This window comes from Sinohyriopsis cumingii, chromosome 3 (genome assembly GCF_028554795.1).
Source record: "Sinohyriopsis cumingii isolate HCF-2022 chromosome 3, ASM2855479v2, whole genome shotgun sequence".
In the NCBI taxonomy this organism is placed as follows: domain Eukaryota; kingdom Metazoa; phylum Mollusca; class Bivalvia; order Unionida; family Unionidae; genus Sinohyriopsis; species Sinohyriopsis cumingii.
The window spans coordinates 46565538-46587441 of NC_142963.1; the positions used below are offsets into that span (position 1 = coordinate 46565538).

Genomic DNA, 21904 nt, shown 5'->3' on the forward strand with positions numbered 1-21904 from the left:
CACGCACGTATTTAGCTATGGACACTGGCTAGCAGTGTAATGAGGTTTTCTTAACTTTATTGAGTTTGCCTATTTTTCTCTCAATCTGATATTTTGCTCAACCAAACAATCTCCTCTCAATGTGAAATCATCATACTGACAGTGATTCTTTTTCTAAGCAATTGTTTCAGGTTGGACTTATAAGGCAAATTTTTAATTTCAGAAGTGTAATACTTATTGGTAAGATGTTTGCTTGTGAACAGCGTGCTTGTATTTCAGTCATTATCGTAGTCGTCGATGTCGTAGTTGCTGGTGGATGTAATTGCCTCCCCCCGTTTTATTTTACCTCTATTTTGTGTATAGCTACATAATGGTGGTGATTAATGGCTCAACAGAAATATAAAATTAGTATTAATATTTCATTCACGGAGACTGCAAGTGTTAAATTTTTTTATATTCGTTTTATTCTCGGTTAAACACATAACATAAACGCGTTGACGTTACATGCAATCAAAGAACTATACTCGTCCATACCTGCTATATTTATCATGCGAAATTACCAGATCGTGCATTTAACAGGTTTCTTCTACAACAACGATAGCAATTACCGGTTAGAGAGTGACTATGAGCACAATGAACAATATTTAAATGTACCTGTACTGAAAAGCTGAAACATAACTTATTGTCAAGCTTTGATTCCAATATAAATATTTATCTAAAAGTTTGTAATTTTAATAATATTATCCCGACAAAACTGCTCTCGTTGCCTAAGTGATCAGATTGTCCGCCTCTAATGCAGGAATTCGTTGGTTCGAGCTCCGGCCGAGTCATACCAAAGGCAAAAATAACTTACTAACAACTCCCTCGTAATGCGCTCAGCGTTAAGAGGTTAGTGTTAGGACTGGTCGGAATGGTGTCAGGATAATGTGACTGTTTCGGACATGATGCTACATGTCTGTGGCATGATGCCCCAGTACTATATGTCACTATAAACTCCTACAATAAAGACATCGTAGAGATATGACTCATGCTGTTAAAGCTACGTTATAGATATATTAAAAAACACAAAGAAACTATTACAACAATGAAATATACGGGATAAAACTTGCGGTTGCACCAATTTGCTTAAAAGGATGGTGATATAGGTCTCATCCATTTGTAGGTCGATATAATTAGATAAACAGCATCTTCGTTCAAGCTCAACATATGTTTGCACAGGTTACATATGTCGAATCATCATGAATAGGTTACATTCAGCGGCCTAACATCCAGCAGGAGGAGAGCTCTTGGGTTTTGAGCAATGTCAGAGGTGCTTTATTTAACTACCTTTCCTATTAATTTTAATTATAAAAATCACTGGAACCTCACCTTTTTTTTGTGGGAACATCCCAGTCCATCCCAGCTGGCTAGATGCTTCCTCACAATAAACTTTAAATACGTTGTGGCTTAATATTTTATGTTTGAGTTTTTAGGGATTTTAGATTAGTTAAGTTGGTAAAGACTTACCTCCAATTATGGGAGATTAATTAATTAGTTACATCAGGATAATTTTGTATTTGTGCTACGTTTGTAGTTTTGCTAATTATTATCTTATATTATTATTGTTTTGTATTATTATTATTTTAATAAAAGGACAACAAGAAATACTATTTATATAAGCAGTGGAAGCATTTATTAAAACCTGTAGCAAAGTCAGACTATACATGAATATTTAGGTGCGTAATGCTCAGGTGAAACACGGTGCTGCAAGGAACTAAACCAACAGTTCTAAATTAAAGTGTCTGACATTCAGTGTGAATCATTCCGGGTGAGTATATGAAACGTCAATTGCGTGTTTAGCGGTATTGACATGGCGCTATGTCAGTCGCTGTCTCTCTCCAGTTTAAACCTGTTTATGGAAAATTGTAGAAGATAGCACGTAAGCCCCAGAATGTGATTCTTGCTTCATTATATCACTCTGAATAATGAGTCCAACTTTTGTTGAATTCCACTGAATGGTTCTCTTGTTCGTTTGCTACAAAACACACACACACACACACACACACACACACACACACACACACACAAACCTTCCATTTCTCTAGGTCATCGGGACTAATGCTTATACTTATGTAATAGAAACAGTCTGTCGGAAAATGTGTTAGAATATAATAGAAGTCATAATGGATTGGGAGGAAAAGATTGGTTGATAGTGACAAGAACAAGCTTAGTAAAATCATCTGTTCACTGTTTATTCTCACGTTCTTTGAAATGAGATGGAAAACATTTTCCCTACTGATGTACTGCCTGTAATTGTACTATCCATTTAGGAAAACATATAATGAAAGTTGCGGGTTATTTCTAACACGTGGAATGGATGATACTTATTTCAACTTTCAAGCACACGTGGATTGAAACGATACCACGCCCACTATGGTTTTCTCAACACATAAGCAGACATCAAGGATGACTATATAATGTGTGATATAGGTATTTACCTATCAAGATATTACATGATACTGAAGTTCAATATTTCGGTTTTTACACAGAATGATTACTTTTAGTATAGGAATTACATTGATATAGTGTGCCTTCGACGGCGGACATTACATTTTATGTTTAATATATGTTATGCTTTGAATTTTGTTACATGTATGAACGAGAGAATTTCCAATGCCTAGACGGTTGATGATTACGATTTGACATATTGTCCTTATTTAAACTCCGTCATCGATCTCCCTCTCCGAAAAGAAAACAAAAAGTCCTAATCGCTAAAGCAAATAGTCCATTCATTGTTACGCAATGGCAATTATATTTTCCTTACATTATTCATTTGAAAACTGCGTCGAGGATTCATTAATGAGGTCCCCCACCTCATCAGAAACATACAGTGAAAAAGAGGTGAAATAAGAACAGAACCCCTGAGGCTAGAGTCACTAGTGTTCCTGCCCCTGTAATATAATATGCGTACCCTAGTTTCTGATACACCTGATACGGTAATAGATTGGAGTCCAGAAGAATGAATGGATATAACACAACCACTGCGATAACTGCTGCCACTGAAATGGAAAAGAGACTTATTGTAATTCCTATCCAATGTTTTTGATTATATCTTGGATGTGTTTAGATAGCTTAAACCGTTATAACCCTTTCCTGCACAATGACGAAATTTGATGCACCCCCTTTACTACACAATTGAATATATTGACGCCTTTAATTACGAATACTCAGTAAGGTCAAAGTAAAGGTTTAACATTTATAAATATCCTTTGCATATCTGTGAGAGTGAAATTGAAAAGTTTATAATAATAACGAATTAGTCAAATCGATAGATTAAAGCAACTAGGCAGTTTAATTTAACGGTGTGTCCACCATTGCTACAGATGGGTAAAGAATCCCGCAGGTACCACGTGATATCATTTGGAAGGTTAATATTACAAATAAAAGAGTTAAAAAAAAATTGATAATGTGTAATATTATATGCCATTATCGGAACCAGTTTAATTATTTATTATCAAGGTTTCGTCAAAATATAATTATTTTAGAACCAATTTCGAACTTTAAAACGAGGCTATGAGCAAAACAATCCCATATTAACTTGTTTACTGCTTAAGTTTATATTCGCCATTTCAAGAAGAAAATATGAACAGGACTCATGGATTTCTCAAACGTTTGGTTCCATCTATTTGACGGACATTTATTTTGCTAATGTTAAAAGCGGGCAAATAAAGTCCTTGAATATTCATCTATTTTTAGCAACAAGGAATATACTTTAAGTGATATGATAGTGGTTTTTCTTATTCATGCGTCTAATGAGTATATGACTAAGTATTGTCTGATTATGTAATGAGCAGACAAATATTAAAATCATGTGCTACTGAACAACTACTGCAACCCGTATAGAATTGAAAATATTCATACCTATAACACTTATACTACTACTGATTCATACTTAAAGGTCACCGGCCATCCTCCAACATTTTCCTATTTATATCAGATTTTCATTACATGATTAAAAATAGTTATACTCGCACAAAAATAAATAAAACATTATCAAGGGTAAACAAGAAATAATAATTTAATTACTCGAAATATAAGTATACAACGCTGTTACTTCCCCTTAGTTACGATTTCCCACCTATAGAGGACGCAACCGGAAATGACGTACATTTATCCCTACAAGACGAAGTACATGCTTCTTGTTGTTGAAAAATAAAACACTATAAACTACGGATAGGGAATATTTTAGATGAAACTAATGAAAACTAATTTACTGTTCAGCCTTATATTGGTATGCGTGCAAGACGCACTAGATTGTGTCGCTTTCAAAACTGTTCCATGTTTCAATTTATTTCAAAAATTCCTGTTAATACAGGTAAAAAGAATCAATCCTGGCTTCCCTGTGTCGGCAGACTTTATAAAAAAAAAAGATGAAAGAAATCGGCACACTTAAAGGATCCAAAGGAACCAAATTTGTCTTCCTTTTGTCGGCCAACTTCAGAAGAAAAAATTGGCACACTAAAAGATACCAAAGTGAATTTTCCGGGGTTGGTTTGCATTGTAATAAAATAACATATGTATTTGATATCCTGTCGGTAAGTTCAAACAATGAGTTTATTGCTCCATGCCAGCTGTGTTTATCACCCGCGCTTCTATTTGTTTGCCATATGTAATCATAATTCATGTTTTGCAGGGCAAATATTATACACAATAATAACTTGCTTTAATAATACTTTATCATTTGCACTCACATTGAATGTGTTTTAAAATAATGATTCTTTTTTGGTGGTTTGTTTGCGAGATACGGACTTATAGTTAACCTGGATAGAATACAATCTAGGTCAGTTTGCAATAAGTAACTTGTCATGCGTAAATGGCAGGTGCCTTCAAGCAATCGGGTGATACTTTCGTCTCATTTGCGATTTTGTTTTTTGACATAAGCGATACACACTACACTAAGGATGCAATACGCAAGCCGGCATCCGCTACAAATACGGAGTTCGTGGACATATATTTTTAAAAAATAATTTTCGCATAATGAAAACAGAAGGAATATATGATAACAATGCAATATTAATTTCTTTCATTTTATTTCCAAACAAGTCTATGTTTATCAATTTATTTTGTACCGTGAGTGTGTATGTGTGTGTGTGGGGGGGGGGGGGGCACAAATTAAACACAAAATTGTTTCCTTTCTAATTTGTACGGAATAATGGAGGAAATATGATTGACAATATTGACAAGTAATGACAAGCTTTCAATTTACTCGCGCAAACACTAAGACACCTTGAAAAATGAAAACAATAAAATTAGCTGGTAAGAGCTTCATATTGCAACAACTAAATACTGACAAAATGCTCAACATTATTCTTCCCGCCTTCTCTCTCTCTCTCTCTCTCTCTCTCTCTCTCTCATGTATAATCTAGTATGTATTGTATGCAGCTGTGTTACAACGTGAAGCCTAAACTTAAGTATATTTGTTATAATATCTCTTGTACAACCCTTTGCAAAATCTGTACGCATTATGTAGAATATTATCTGTTACGTATTTTTGTTTTATAAATGATTATTGATAATTTGACAGGAAGACTTAAACTGAGAACGGCGTTGTGCAGATGCATATATTTGTTAGCATAAAAAATGTATATAAATATTTTAATTAGAACAAGCAAGATATGTCAGTTTGTGTTTTCTCTCATAAATATGTACGTTACGAAGTATGATTATTTTCTTTCAAAGCATATCAAAATAGTTTGTTTAAATTTAGTTTTTCCCCCCTAAAACCTATCTTACATTGAATCCACTCTTTTGTTGCAGAAAATGAACGTATAAACTATTGTTAAGTTTGGCCAAATTGTATTTCGAGATGGGTCGAATTGTCCTCGGGCCAAATTCACTATAATCCGGCATAAATGATACAACTTTCCCATCCCTCCCCTATTCGATCCCACAGATTAAATACACTTTTTTCTGGTAAACATGGTTTTTCGGAAAAAGAAAGAATGCCTTTTCCCCATCATCACTATTTTGGTTACATCCGTATGCAACACAGTGCACCATATTTGCAGTACAAAAGCACGATCGTACGCTATATCACATAGACATTTACGTGGGGAAATTAAGCACTTGAACGGCTAGGTTGAATAGAAGGGATAAATATACGTCATATCCGGTTTTGGCACGCGGAAACTACCGATTGTTTACGGAGATTGCCGAATTATTTTTTCATTTTATAAAGCGGAGTTTTAAGTCTAATTAAACATTTTTATGGTGTGCTTACATAACCAATGCGTTTTGTTTATAACTATAATAATATCACACGTTTGTACAATATAGGTGGCAGGTGACCTTTAAGTCTTGTCGCCAGAGAGCAGTGTACTTTTGCACGTATATGTGAAATATATTTTTTTACGTTGAGTTTTTTTTTATTCATATGGCATTAAATATGGTCAACTGAAACACCTAAGCACTTTGTTACTTTTAGAGTAGAATTGCACGGATTTTAAAAATCGGTGTTATTGCACTGCTTCATGAATATTGTGTACATGTAGATTTACATGTATTATTAAAAGGAATGTTAAAACTGATTACCGCAATGTCTTTGATAAAATGCAAATCTTAGGTTATAACAACATAATTCATCATGAGGCATCGTGGTATATGCCACTCAGTTCTGGATCAAAATTAACGAAGTTCATGATTATGTTTAAATGTGAAAAGATTAACACTCGATTCATTATAGTTTCTCTTTGTTTGTGTATTTTATTACGGGTAGTTTATTTTATCATTCTTAGATTTCATTCAAGTTCTATCAGTTTAAATTTAGGCATTCATATGAATACAACAAAGGTTTGTGCTTTGAATATATTTTATAAACTCGTCTTCAATACCTTACTATTATCACTACATTTTTAAACTGCTACCACAGTAACCATGCGTTTCAACAAATGTTATGTAAGAAAAAAATTTTTTTATATTCTATATGTTTAAAATCAGTTTAGTATATCAAGAAAACAAATACGCACAAAATTTACATCTCAAACTTTTTAGATCACCGAAAACAAAACACGTTAATGCACATATTAGGAGCAACCAGAACAATCTAAGCTCTAGGTTTTCTAAAAAATAACTTGAGAATATTCAGATCATGAAATGTGGGTCAAGAGCATAGAAAGTTCAATAAAAATTAATATTTTCAAATGTGTAATTTTATCATTAGTTTACCAAATTCTTTGATGGATATGGTTGTCAAGGCAGCCGACCGTATCATCCCTTACATACGGAAATAAACCATTCCCAATACCAAACAAGCGTTCACAACACATTTCCCGTTAGAAAGAAAATTATTATGTAGCTCTATAAATTCATTAAGGATACCAAATTAATGACATATTGAAAACAATTATGTGCACATTATGCAGAAAATCTTCCATGTAGTAAGGAAACTATATAAAAATCCGTATAAAAAGATTTTTAAAAATGTTATTTTGTCATATCGTTTACAAATAGAAAGTCGTCGCTTTGGTAAGACAATAAAAACATAGTTTATATTTGATAATTAAGAACCAATTATTTATGTGTCCTGTATTAAGTCTTAAACGGGCTACTTAAAGAACAAGAGTCTATGAAGATTCTGTGAATTTTATTACATGAACTGTGTTATATGCAAACTGTTCGATTTAATATACAACATCCAGCTCAAATTACTCTTTTGCAACAAAATCTTGCACATTAATGTCGTGTCGAATAAATAATTATTGCACATAGGTGTACTACGTAATTCAGGTATGTTTAACACTTTCACATGTGTAACATGCATCATCTTTATTTTAAACATATCCACTCTCTTCAAACCATTTAAAAAAGTATTTTAATATTTTTATGCTCAACAGAAAGCAGAGGATCAGACATCTTAACGACAAGCCAAATTTCATGATGCCAAACAAGGTATACGCTTCAAGTTCATTGAGGCATCGGATTGCATCACAATTCGAACGACTGAACAAAAACCTTATAGTACAAATCCCATCAGAATATTTTGTCATTTAAGACAATAAATATGTGTTAGCTTTTAATGATTCGAATGATTGCTATGTTTTACTTTTGTGAACAAAACTTTTCCTGTTTCATAAACCTTGTTTCAGATTGATAAATAAGACGTCTATTTACATGCAAATGATTACAACTTTATTTACTTTAAAATCAAATATGGCTGAGGATGCATTTTCTTCTACATCTTTCTCGATTTTCTCAAATATTATTCTCTGTGTGTTCGTGTGTGTGTGCCTATGTGTATCTGATAGATAGAGAAATAATTGCGTGAAATTTACATCACCTACCTCCCATGAAGATGCAGACACAGAGACTAATACCGATGCAGACTTTGCAGTGGTCAATAACTCTCTTGCATGGATAGCAGCACAGGAATAGGTTGGCGAAACATAACATTGCACAACCTCCGATCACAAGCCCCACCAAAAGTGGTGTTACCAAGACGGCTAAAATGATAACAAAAACTACATAAAAATTAAGTTCCTTCATTGCCATTAATATAAAGAATTTATTTTATATAATCTGTCTTGAGTCTATTGAAACAATAATTGAACACCATATCCAAGAATTAATGTCTCTCTTTACTACTACTACTACTATTACTACTACTACTACTACTACCACTACTACTAATATTACTACTACTAGTAATAGTAATAATAATAATAATAATAATAATAGTAATAATAATAATCTTTATTTGTAGCACAAGCGACAGGCCAAACATTACAGGTAGGTATAACAATGTGGTACAACCACGAAACATAACGATTCGAGGATTCTAAAGAAAATATGTTGGACAATAATATTAAGTTTGATTCTCAGGAGAAAGTTGTAAAGTTGATGTGATATGCATTACCATTTAACTTATGGAGATAAATAAGCTTTTCTCAGGTTACCGTGAGTGGCACATTTAACAGGGAAGTGCTACTCATCTTCTGTATCTGCACCAAAAGGGCGCAGTCTTTAAGCACATGGGATATTTGTACATCTACCTATATTTGCCATTATGAGAAAGGTTCCATTTCTGAATATTTATAGCAAGCTAACACTGTTGAAAGAGTTCACTGTACAGCTTCAATGCTTCTTTGTAGAAACTCCAAACTTAGGACCCAAAACTGGTGCTATTTTAGTATCTAATGTTTAGAATACATTTTTGCAGAAAGTTTACAAAACCGTTTAAGTATAGTCGTAAAAGTATATACACTGCTTTTTCCGCTTGCGCTGCTAGTTTTTTTTTCTTGAAAAATATTTTTGAAGCAAAATACAACCAAGATATCTTTATTAAGACACTGTCTTTATCACGCAATCACCAATATAACACGTGTTATATCCTCTCAATGATTCGTCTATTTGATAAACTACTTGTTTCAGTTTATATTTTGTTTCCAGATGTTGCATTATTATTTTAGTTTATTTAGAATCTTTTTAAATTGATCAGCAGTTTTGAAAAAGTTAGCCAGTCCTCTGCATCAAACGTGGCAAATTCTAATTGTACACAATTATTCTGGTCAGAAATGTGTCTTTAAATCAGTTAGAAATAATGAAACAAAATACATGATAAAACACATTTTTTCCTTACCTCAGTTAGACAAAAGATTTCTGTGAAATCCATTTGACTTTTTCACACAAGATTTGACACTGACATACATGGCGTATTGTATCGTTATCATGTTAGTACTTGCTAATAGTTTCATTTCCTAATTTATGATAAAGTAAACTCCCGTCAATATGTTCAAATACTTTGTCATTATCAACAAAAAGAGCATAAACGTGCTTTTTTCTCAGACATTTACATGTCAATGTGCTTAGGGTAAATATATTTTTTAATGTGGAATATCCACTTATAAAGCCAGCTCTTTCGTCACCTCAAATATCAATTTCTTTGATCCAATTGCCAAGTTTTTCATATAACTTTGAGGTAAATATTTTTCTGAGGACTGGTAAAAGGATAATCTTCAATAATTTCGGGCATATTTTTACCACTTTTTGGTAAATGGATGTAATAATAGCAATAGTTCAACCGTTTTGGAATTATTCACGATCAAATAATTTTCTAACAATAGAGACTAAGTTAGGTACCGTAATATGCCTCAGAAAGTTCACTGAAAAAGTAGTCAATTCCAACTCATTTCGCGACTTTATATATTTTGTATCATGTATCGCTTCTACTAATTTTTTACAACCCCTATTTTCACGGCAAATGTTAGAATTTTCATTTGATCAGACGCTTTGGCTCATCACATATTGTACATTAACAAATTCTGAAAAGTACTGGTACCATTCGGTGACGTTAATTTTTCCATTCGTGGTGTTTGGACACTTTGAAAGTTTCCAGAACGTTTCAAGTCTTTGTCTGAAAGTGCTGTTTCAAGACCTTCCTTTTCTCTTTCCTCTGTATAGGTTGCTCTTGTCTCTAGTCGCGGTTTTGTACATATTTATATGTTGCTTATACCAAACCAAGTTATCTATCGTATTATTATTTCTGAAGTTTCCTGGTGCATCCAGTTTGCGATATTTTGTTGCTTTGCAGTCTGCATCATACCAACGTTGTTTGTTGACTGAAGCTCAATGGCTTCTTTTATTGATATCATTTTGACCTCCTTTTGTTGTCTGTGCTGATCGACAAATATTATCTTTGAGAAAATTCAAAAATATATCGTGTTGATTTTGTTCTTTACGTGAGAGTATAATATTGGAATTTTCTATAGTGCAGCGCTAACGTTATGAACAACTATATTTCTGTGCGTTTCAATGCATGTATAGCTCTCTAATGGACGAATACTTTCGTTATTTTCAGTTGTGATGGTAATGGGATCCGCTAGATACAGGTGAAATATTATTGATTGATGAACAAATATATGTATATTATCAATCCTAAAGGTAGATACAGAAGGAAAACATGGGTGATGCAAAAGTGTGCAGGCTATCAAGGTATTATATATCTCTGATACCTTGATAGCCTGCATACTTTGCAATCCTAATTCCAGATACTGGACAAAATTTCAGTAAATTCCCACTATACTGATTTCATTCCTTTCTGAACATGTTTGTTCTTCCCCCTAAATATATATCCTCGAAATAGACAATATTATTATCATTCATATTATTATTAACATGCATAGCGCGGTTGAGTTATGTGGAGATATAGGCACTGAAATCTCCAACGCTACTAAATTAGTGTCTTGGATACATACTGATTTTCTTTTCTATCACAGTAAACAAGTCCCCTACATATATTGATTAGTGTTCAGTCGACATATATACTGCATCAAACATTAGGTATTCTTGAATGTTTTCTAAACAAGAGGAGAATTTAAACAAGGCTGTTAGATAGTGAAGATATGTCGTATATATTCTTTTATACATATAGCAATATCACCAGAATAACGTTTTGTATCTGTTCTTTACCTCTGGCACTTTAATAACTTGTGAAACCACTAGTATCATGGGTCCAAGTATCGATTAGTGCAAAAATATCAAAACCACGCATACAATTGATAAAAACAATGCACTGCAAATTAAACAGATAACAAGATAGTCGTCTTGTTAAACCTGAAATATTGCAGATATAGAACGTAATATTTATAAACCCCTGTACAGTATGGCCTGACACCTATTTATCATTAATACTTACAATATCATGCAGTGCAGACTTAAATATATATTCAGTTCTATTAATAACCAATCTCTTATATATCTAGAAGACAGCTATTGCAACTCGGAAGATATCTAAATCTAAAGTCGGTGCAGGAAAAATGAAAGAATAAAAGTTCATTTTAAATTAAACACAGATATAAACGCAAGTTCTTCTTACTAAATCAAAGGGTAGTTTGAAAGTATTAAAATTCAATTTAAACAGTTTACCATAACACATACTTGGTATGAATCAGATATTCCTAAATTAACCTTACGCGAAATGATAGATCGCTCTTCCTACCAATTCACGTGACATGACGCCCTGCTAACCTCCGACAAACATGAAGTATTTGGCAAAGTGATATGTTTCAGCTTTAATGATATGTTTATTAAAACTATTTGTATTATTCTTAGAAATGTACAATTTCAACGTTGCATTAATTATGCTGCAATAGTCAATATTTATGTTTGTAGTTCAAGTTCGTATCGTATTAATAAAAGTGTTGTATTTCAGTAAATAATAAAATAAATATCAACTTTACAGCTGCTCGAGAAGTTATTCATATACAAGGAACTTAGATCCAAATGATGCTAATGTATTTAGTATATAATTGTATCCTTATTAATTTTATCTGGTTTATGTTTATCCTGCATTCGAAGTAAATGAATAACAAAATCGTAAATAATTACTGTTTAGAAGTACACTGCTGTTCATAATAATTTAGAAGTTCTAATATGTTCGTCAGATGGAATTTTGAACAATGATGTATGTTAATGTAAACACATAAATGTATGCTCAACATTACGGACTATAATTAACTGAAAGCATTGTTTTTATATTTCTTTATTATTACTTTTTGTATGCCCTCCCCTCCTTCAGCCCAATGAGACGGTATAGAGTCCATCAAGTGACTGAAAGATCGAGACGATAAATCATTACTTTGGGGACCATCCAACTGTAAAGTGTACATTTTCAAACTTTTGAATAATGTTGTCTGACGTTTAGTGCTTCATATACAAGAAAAATAATGCACATCAAAGCCTGACAGTTGGGGGTGGGGTGGTTTCCATCCACATTCTAGAAACATTTAATTTTACACATTTTTCAGTTTCAGTTCTTTTCTTTTTATTCAAGTCATCGACGGGACATGCTTTTCTACATACTTTTATTCAACAAAATAATACATGTAATTGCCATCAAATGCTTTCATATTCAGCTGATCGTATACACGATCACATAAAGGTCTTTATGCATCGAAGTTTTGCTCATATTTCGGGAAAGGAATAAATATAATTACACCATTTAGACGATCTTGATATCGACAGTCAGAATTACAAGGGTCCCACTACCTTCTTTTCACCCTTATCGATCGAGACGTCAACAAATCATTGCAAAAATTGTAAACAGTTATCATAAGCAATTCATTATTGCCACAAGGAGCTTGTCGGAGGAAAATGGCGGACGTAACCAATGCTTGGAGGTGTGTCTAATTTACACTAGTTGATTGGTTAATTTATCAGTATAATTGACAAAAGGCGATAAGTCAGTTGGTTACACTTCAAGCACTGACCTTTGCTTAAAACCACACATCGCCCCAAGCTACGGGTGATAATCTAGTTAAATATTGTCCCAAGCTACGGCAAAAAATCTCATGGCTAGCCACGCGTGAAAATCCGTTACGCTGTTTTCACTCGTTTCTTTTTACGATAAGATTTCCTCATTTATCATTAATCTGCGTACGGCACGCTCAGCTAATCATAGCGAGCTTAAGTAAAATTTTCACGCGAGGTTGTCGAAAAGGCGTCTCTTTTATTTACCTATAAGAGCATATTTCATTGACTCTTTAATGTTTATCTGTTTATATCATTGCTAAGCGGGGTAATCTTATTGCAGGCGAAATAGCAATTGTTATACGGCTTGCAACGATGAAAAACAAACTGTTAATTAAACATACATATTTTGGTCACCCCAATTGCTTTATCTCTGTGTATTCTATATATTAGATTTGCTTTGAGTTGTACTATTACCAATAATTGACTGTATCATCCATGCCTGAAACACAACAAAAAAAAAATGTGTCCCTATCCAGAATGTTGGTTGAAAAATAGATTTCCTTTCCATAGTTCAGACGGCTCTTGATGTTTCGCCCAAATTGTCGAAACATTCGTAACCGAGAGTATTATTACATACCTATTTCTAATAGGTGTTTTTATGAAGAGTACTCGTGTTGAACAAAGTAGAGAGGTTCCGTGCGAGCAGGTTCAAGAAATCAAACATTTCTAAACTAAAAACGTTTACGCAAATACCATTGGAATAGAAGAAGGAAAACTATCAAACCAACTCAATTATATGCTGTTGTACAACATTTTATAACGTGTTATATTTTAGTGCGCCAGGAGAGACTCTATCGAAAACTTAAATGCACCTATTGCTTTGAGCATGCAATGACTTACGCACAAAATGGTTTGAAATGTCATGCACCGATATCGATTTATAGTTAATGTCAGATACACAGGAAATGACGTCCATGTCTGGAATTGTGGTTTCATAATGCTAGACAAGGCAGGTCGTAAGCCTTTAGCCTCCACCGTCAGAATAACTATCCATTCATACTAATGAATGCAGTCATCAATATGTGCGTATACAAATTAAGCTTCGAACCATTTAATTAAATTTTACTAGTGGCTGCCTCGTTTGGCGCTCAGCATTAAGTGGTTAGTGTAATAATTAGTTGACCTGTTGCCAGGATAATGTGACTGGGTGGCATATGATGTTAAATGCCTGCGGAGTGATGCCCCAGTGCTATACATCACTATAAACTGCCACATTGGAAACATCGTAAATATATGACTTGGAATATTATTAAAACTATGTTATAAATCCAAATCACACACGCACAAACACACATACTCACTTAAATCATGGAAACGTTATATCAGTTAAATATGAGATGACTTGGTTATACAAATAAAGAAACATTGACCTCCTTAATCCATGTTTAAAATGATCTGTCACGTTTTATACCTACTAAGAATAGGATACAGGTGTGATATATTCAGTCCTCGTTGTTTGACCGAGTGAACTAGTTATATTATATCTATTCAGGTTTTTAACACACGTACATATTTATAATTATAACGAAGTGCGTGTCGTTACGAGTATCTGTAGAAATTTAAATATGATTTAAATATTGAATTTATTAAACGAGTTGTATAATATCTAGCTTTTATAACATGTTTTAGATTCAGTGACAATTATTTACATAGAAAGAAGTGTGCATAATTTCATTGATTCTGACAGGCGTTGAACCATTCAATTGCTTTAAAAAATCACAAGTAAAGTTTAACTAGTTGAAGTAGATTATACTATTTTACAAATAATACAATAATGTACAAACGTCCATCCCAATAAACAAAACATTTTATAAAGACAAAATCAATTTTCAACGCATCTTGTCCAATGCGTGTGATGTCACAGTGTTTGATACGTTACACGTACGTGTACCGCTTAGAGTAGGCGTAGAGCACACGATGCATGTTAAACTTAAAAGTAAATGTCACTTTCACAACTAAATATTACGTTGTTGCGATAATACAAATAGCACAGGATTACTGGATGCAGAGATTCCCATCTTTACTTAAATGTATTTGTGACCGGATATTTGTACTATTTGATTTGGAACTAAAGACTTATAGAAAACGTAAAGAAACTTCTTTTTGATTCAGATTTGCATCACATAGTTTCCGCGTAAATATGCTGTGGTCGGATCAAGGTCTTGGAATTGGGAAACCAGTTTATAACCACATTCATATGTGAACAGTGCTGAATTTATTTGCTTCTGTAAGTTAACATTTAAACCACACTTGCATAAAAGATGGATTCTATGTTATAGATATACCGCCCCATCCCAAATACCCGCTTTCAAATAAGCAATGCGCATTATTTTACTTCTTGTTTTGATTCATGTCTTGGGGTTTTACGCCATTTTTATATGACGCTATTGTTATACATAACATAACAAACCCTGTGGGAGTAAACTGGACATTTTCAGACAGACTCGACCATTTGTTGTCCAATTTCTCTTTCGCGAGTCGAGTCGAAAAATGTCCGCCAGAATGTTCATTGAAAACAAACTACTCCAACAGGCTGGTTACAAATGTTTTCAACGATCGGTGGCCAATCAGTAAAGAGCATAGAGCTCTATAATTTCATGGGCTTATTCGGAACAATCAGAATGATATATAACACGTTGTAATATAAATGAAACTGTAGATTATATAGGAAAAATTGACTTAAATCAGAGTAGACTTAATTGGTTTACAGGGAGTATGAATAAATGGTATTAAGGTCAAAACACTTTGATAACGGTACATGACCACTATTACCGTTTCTGAATATCCCCGGGTTTTCCTGAAACGTGCTCGTGCATCCCCCGTTTTGACATCTTTGAAATAGGCCGATGTTTATGGTGGAATCTTGATACCAGAAAGGAAGACCGACACCTACACCTATTAATACGGCTCCTATCAACAATGCAATAGTTCCGACACCCAGAAAGAGCTTGCTTACACGACGTAGTTTATTATCTCCAAACATAGCGAATTAGGCTGAAATATAAAAGACACGAAATTAAATTTTAATATTATCACTGTTAGTTAGATCACTCTAACTTCCCGGACGAATAAAGCAACATTGAGGCTGTGTTTTCAGTCAAAGCATATTTCGTATTGCTTTAAAAATAAAATCCCAATAAACTATTTGATGTAAGACAATCTACTTATGAGAGAGTCTTTACTTTCCCAGTATAGTGAACAAGAGATCTGAAAGCTATAAAATGAACGGAATTAATATTTTTTAAAAGCTATCACCGTAACTTATATTTTTTTGTTTTGAACGAGAAACTGTAAAACATGTCTCGGGAGCTCTGTTTCAATGAAATAAACTATTCTGTGTAAGATTACCTAATTATAAGAAAATAAGAACAAGAATATTGGTTCAGTAATTTTGGCATCCGGCACATAATGCAGAATACGAAGCAACTTTATTACCTACAGGGTCATAGTTATCGGTATACCAATTCCTCTGTACAAGTATATTTTAGAGTGTACATTACCACATATATTATGTAACAAGTGAGCAAGTAGATAACACCGATATGAATTAATAGAGAGGAAATAAACTATATGTATACAAATTGTAATTAATTCCAATATCCTATCTCAGTTCTATCATGTTTTCAGCTTTTATTTTATGTGTATTCATAGAATACCTAAACTAGGAAATACAATTTTTTCAAACATATATGGTCGTCAGCAGGAGTGATACCTTTAATCTAAACGTGTTTGTTTTGTTCATACTAGAGTAAATTAATTTGTGAGAATCTGAAATATTTTATCTATATTAGTTCTCTAATTCTTTCATTGTACATCTATTTACATTTTGTTGGTCAGGTAGTACTGTGTGTTGCATCTAATATTCTTAATATCAAATAACATTGATGCGAGTATGGGGTATATGGTATTCTCGACATCAAACAACATTATTCTGGGTAATCTCAAAATCTAATAGCATTGGTATGTGTATTCTCAAGATCAAATGATATTGGTCTGGGTATTCTCAACATCATTTGACATTGGTCTGCGTATTCTCGTCAAATAACATTCGTCTGTGTATTTTCAAGATCCAATAATATTGGTCTGGATATTATCAACATCAAATAACATTGGTTTTGGTATTCTCAACATCATATGACATTGGTCTGGGTATTCTCATCATCGATTAACATAGGTTTTGGTATTCTCAACATCAAATAACATTGTTGACGGTATTCTTGACATAACAATTACGTAGGTGTGGGTATTGATTAAGTCGGTGTTCGCGACATCAAATTACATTGGTGTGGGTAATGAGCAGATTGTTTTCTCTACATCAAATGACATCTGTATGGGAAATGATGGATGGAATTATCGACATCAGATGGTATTGGTGTGGGTATCACGTAAATGATGTTCTCGACATTAAACAAGATTTATGTCTATATAGTATATTGTTTTCGTGGCATCAAATGATATTAGTGTGGACTTCGAGGAGACGGTATTCTCGACATAAATAACATTGGTGTGGGCATCGAAGAGATGATATTCTGCTGATTTTTTAAAAACTTATACACAATGGACACATGCTACATTCACTTTATATAACTTAATTGCCACTTTTTTGGCACACATGGATATTGTTAAAAGCAGTAACATGAATGGTATCAATATATCTGGAATATCTAATACCCAAGTTTCTAATCAGCAAAATATAATTATTTGTATCATTATATGAAACGTTTCAAGCAAATCGTGTATACTAAACTGTAAGAGAGAGAGAGAGAGAGAGAGAGAGAGAGAGAGAGAGAGAGAGAGAATTATATATGAAATTCTAACTTAGCAAAATGTTTGGGATGGCACTAGAATGCGACATCAGAAAAAAAACTGTGGAAGAGAATGAATATATGAAATGAATATTTATGGCTTGTGCTCACATCACTCATGGTAGAGATAACCCAAACATTCCATAGTTGATGATATGTACAGGACAGGTAATGACTTTAAACATCTTTCATTGCGAGAGTTGAATACCAACATTCAAGGCTAATAGACTGGAAATATGTTTTAATAACGTACTTGTTGTCCCGCAGTATTTATGATGGTTTGAAGTTAATGACACAGGTTCAAACCGTTCATCCGGTTTATAATTTTGCACCAAAGATTGTTCGAGTAATTTAAAATTGTGAACAAATGAAAATAAAAGAAAGAGTGCTTTTATTTAATATACTAATCAATTATCAATTAACAGGTATCTTACGCTAGAAAATGAAATATATATCAAGATAGATGTAGATAACACAAATAATCAAGAATCGCAAGACATCACACATCCTGTCTGCATTATCGCGTTTGTCATTTTAACCAAACGCAAAAAGCACAAAGTAAATTACAACTCGCCAAATCCCTCTCTCTCTACAACTCTCCCAATCTCTCTCTCTCTCTCTCTCTCTCTCTCTCTCTCTCTCTGATATCTTATCATACCTTTTTCTCTTGCCTTTGTCGTTGAAAATTACTTCTCAGTTCTTCCACACTTTGTTCGAGTTTACTTACAGTTGTTAAATTTCTTTCGATCTATTTCTTTTATACACCTTTACCTGCGCATTGCTAATAAATACATCATCGAGAGACACATTTATATTACGCGTTTAAGAACTTTGTATTTATTTGTGAGCAGCTATAACGTAGTATTCAACGTATCTAACCTGCAATTTATAGTCGCTATTCGTATTTCATCTGTGCATTTGAATGCCTTCTCATAAGAATATTGTCATTCAATTTTAGACCGCGTTATAAAGGACAATATTCAAAGGAAATGTTTATATTATCAAGAAATCGATAAAGCTAGGCAAGTAAATAAATGACTTATGCATTTGACGCCTGTCCTGTTAAATTTCATCAGATTTAACGTATTGATGTGGCACATGGAAAGTGTTTAGAAAACTGTTATTGTCCGAAACAAGTTCTCGCCATAAACGTTTGCATTTCATACGTATTTATGAGTACACTGTGTGGAGGTTTCAAATGGTAAAATTCATTACACTGAAAAAACATTGATGTTGAATACTGAATGTAAAAGGCCAAAGTATGATTACATTTGCATAAACTTAGGTCACGTTCGTTAAAACCTCCCGCACGGAAACCAATATCACCGAGAACGAATAAATATATCTGAAAGGAATATAAAAGCGAATAAAAAAAGGAAGGTGACTGAAAAATAAATATAAAAATGGTTGGATGGTTGGGTGAATGAACAAACAAAATCAAATGTTAATGCAAGTGACTGGAAAAAGGAACGGCGTAGAATGCGCTTCAGTCGTCTACACGAACTAGTAGACTTACGTAACGGTGATTGTTTTAATTGTTTGAATATATCATTTTTTGCAACTAGGGTCCTAGTGCTGAGTGTCTTGATTCACAAAAATTTCTGACAACACTATTATCCTCTAACTGTTCTGGTGCAGAGCGGAAGGTCGATGCTACTCTCTAAAGCAAATAGTTGTTTTAGAGAAGTTTTATAAATATTTCACGAGTTCATTATGAAAGCAACGATATGTCGGTATCAACATATAATACAATCGCATTTTTTAAATACAAATTTGATGTTAATGGAAATGTTCTCGAACCTAGTTGTGTTGAAGAAAAACATTTATGAGACAAAAGAAGTTCATGTGATGATTTTAATCAAAACGAGACACTCAACCAGTCAATCAATCAATCAATCAATCAATCTATCAATCAATCAATCAATCATACCAGCACTACTTGATAAACAAGATGTAATATACAACCCTGAATATAATTCGAATTAAATAAATATTAAACAGTAGAAAGTATTGTCGAGCAAAATGAAAATTATATTATGATTCGTTTAAAAGGTGAACAGAGCTTAACAATTTCAGTACTTATGTGATGTACTATTGTAGACTTCTGCAACGGAGAAGGTACAATGCATGCTCAGTATTGTCAAGGAAAATGAAACTCTTGATCTTGTGACAGATAACGAGTTGTCAGAACGTGAGAGATTTGTAATATCAGGTGAGGAGTCGAAATATACATGCAAGTTGAATTTATGTTGCTGACAATTAAATTGGGAAAAAGCAACTTCATCGATCAACATTGATAGTTAATAACGAAATTACACACATGTAACACACAGTAATGTGACCGCTATATTTACAATGACGTTGCGGGTTGAAAATGAAATCTCGGAAGCTATGAAAAGTAGTCTTTTAAGGAAAGCATGGAGTCTATTCAAACTACATATGAAAAACTGAAATAAAAAATATCATAAAACGATACAAGCTTGTATATGGGATTTTGATTTTAAAAGGTAATGAGATGCGCATAATTATGGATTCCATTGTGAGTACAATAACACGTCTTTTGAATTTTATGTAAAAAATGTATAACAGCCGTCTCAAATATTACAGGAACCATGAATAGCTTTCTTTCTTTCTCTTTTTATGTTGGTTTGGTTTCTATTTTTTGTTGTTTATTTCAATGTTTTATTACGTATCATTTGCAAGAATCAAACAACCCTTTCTAACAAAGGAATTACGACAAAGTCAACCAAAATAAATTTTTTGGAATACCTTTTACATCAACCTCATGAAGTAAAATTTATAAAACCTTTCACACTGTGTGCTCATACACATTTTGAACATAATTTTTTCAGAACTTTTATTTGTGAAATCTTAGGAATTGAAACTCAGCATCATTTATTAATGTTGCAATCTATACTCGAGACTTTGTCACATGTACTAAGTTATAAATGCATCAAAGAATGACTTATAGAGGAAGTTTTTAAACATGAGAAATTTCAGTAATATCAACACTGCGTATAATCTATGAGACTAAAATGTTTTACAGAGGATGAAATTCAAAGACGAGATATAAATCAGCAGAAATTTATTACGAGTGAGCAGAGCCTGAGGGTACTTCCACAAGTGAAATCAGTTTCACGTGAACTTTAAGAATTAGGTGACCGATGATTTCGTAGACAAGCATATCGTTGAATTCATTTTGTCGAAAATTATTTCGGTCCCTGTTCATTTCTTCTGATTCATGTAGCTGATATTTTTTTTGTGGACAGTCATTTGGTCGAGGCATTTCGTCGATATTTCCTGAATTGATATTAATTGCGTTATGTAATGATTGAATTAGTAGTTCTTGGCATAGCTTTCTTGATAGGATGATACTGTGACCACATCACATGTAGAAACATTTCAGGACATTGACGAGATAATGTGGAACATTCTCATCGTGAGTAGGTTGTTTAAACCCTCTGACAAAGTCTTCTGGTGATAGTAATTTGACGGCAGCCAAACTACGTGCTTTCGGATCGCATTCTGGATCGGAGCCATACCGAATCTGACGATTTGATTCCTCAGTACATTCCAATATGTTTTGACCTAGACGGGAAACGTAGCCATGAATTTTAGGATCTGAAAATGTTTCTTGTTAGGCTGAAATGGCTGCGAGATCGAAGTCAACTGAGAGAGAGACACTGGTTTCAACTCTCCATCAACATTTCGACCACATAGAATCGGAAAGATCGATGCATACGATTCATGTGACTTTTCTTCGGAAAGCCAATCATTACGGGGAATGGTGTTGAAATTTCCTGGTAACATTTGAATTATGTAAAGTTGAATATATT

General features: G+C 33.3%; 1 protein-coding gene across 1 annotated transcript; it reads right to left on the reverse strand.

Annotated features, from left to right (window-relative positions):
* Positions 1-2196: 2196 nt before the first annotated feature.
* On the reverse strand, positions 2197-18957 carry LOC149802797 (uncharacterized). The gene is made up of 4 exons (XM_089951314.1): positions 18727-18957; positions 16036-16257; positions 8298-8456; positions 2197-3017 (listed from the first exon to the last, which is right to left on the reverse strand). Exons 2-4 carry the CDS (start codon positions 16244-16246, stop codon positions 2836-2838), a joined length of 552 nt encoding a protein of 183 aa, XP_089807440.1. The 5' UTR covers positions 16247-16257; positions 18727-18957; the 3' UTR covers positions 2197-2835.
* Positions 18958-21904: the final 2947 nt, after the last annotated feature.

Bases quoted from the DNA above. Each gene is read 5' to 3' on its own strand.
- LOC149802797 (XM_089951314.1), bottom strand. From the start codon at position 16,246: ATGTTTGGAGATAATAAACTACGTCGTGTAAGCAAGCTCTTTCTGGGT. The intron at 8,457-16,035 runs GTAATAGTGGTC...TTATCATTTTAG, and splicing joins CCCGGGGATATTCAGAAACG to CCGTCTTGGTAACACCACTT. The intron at 3,018-8,297 runs GTAGGTGATGTA...TTTCCATTTCAG, and splicing joins TGTCTGCATCTTCATGGGAG to TGGCAGCAGTTATCGCAGTG.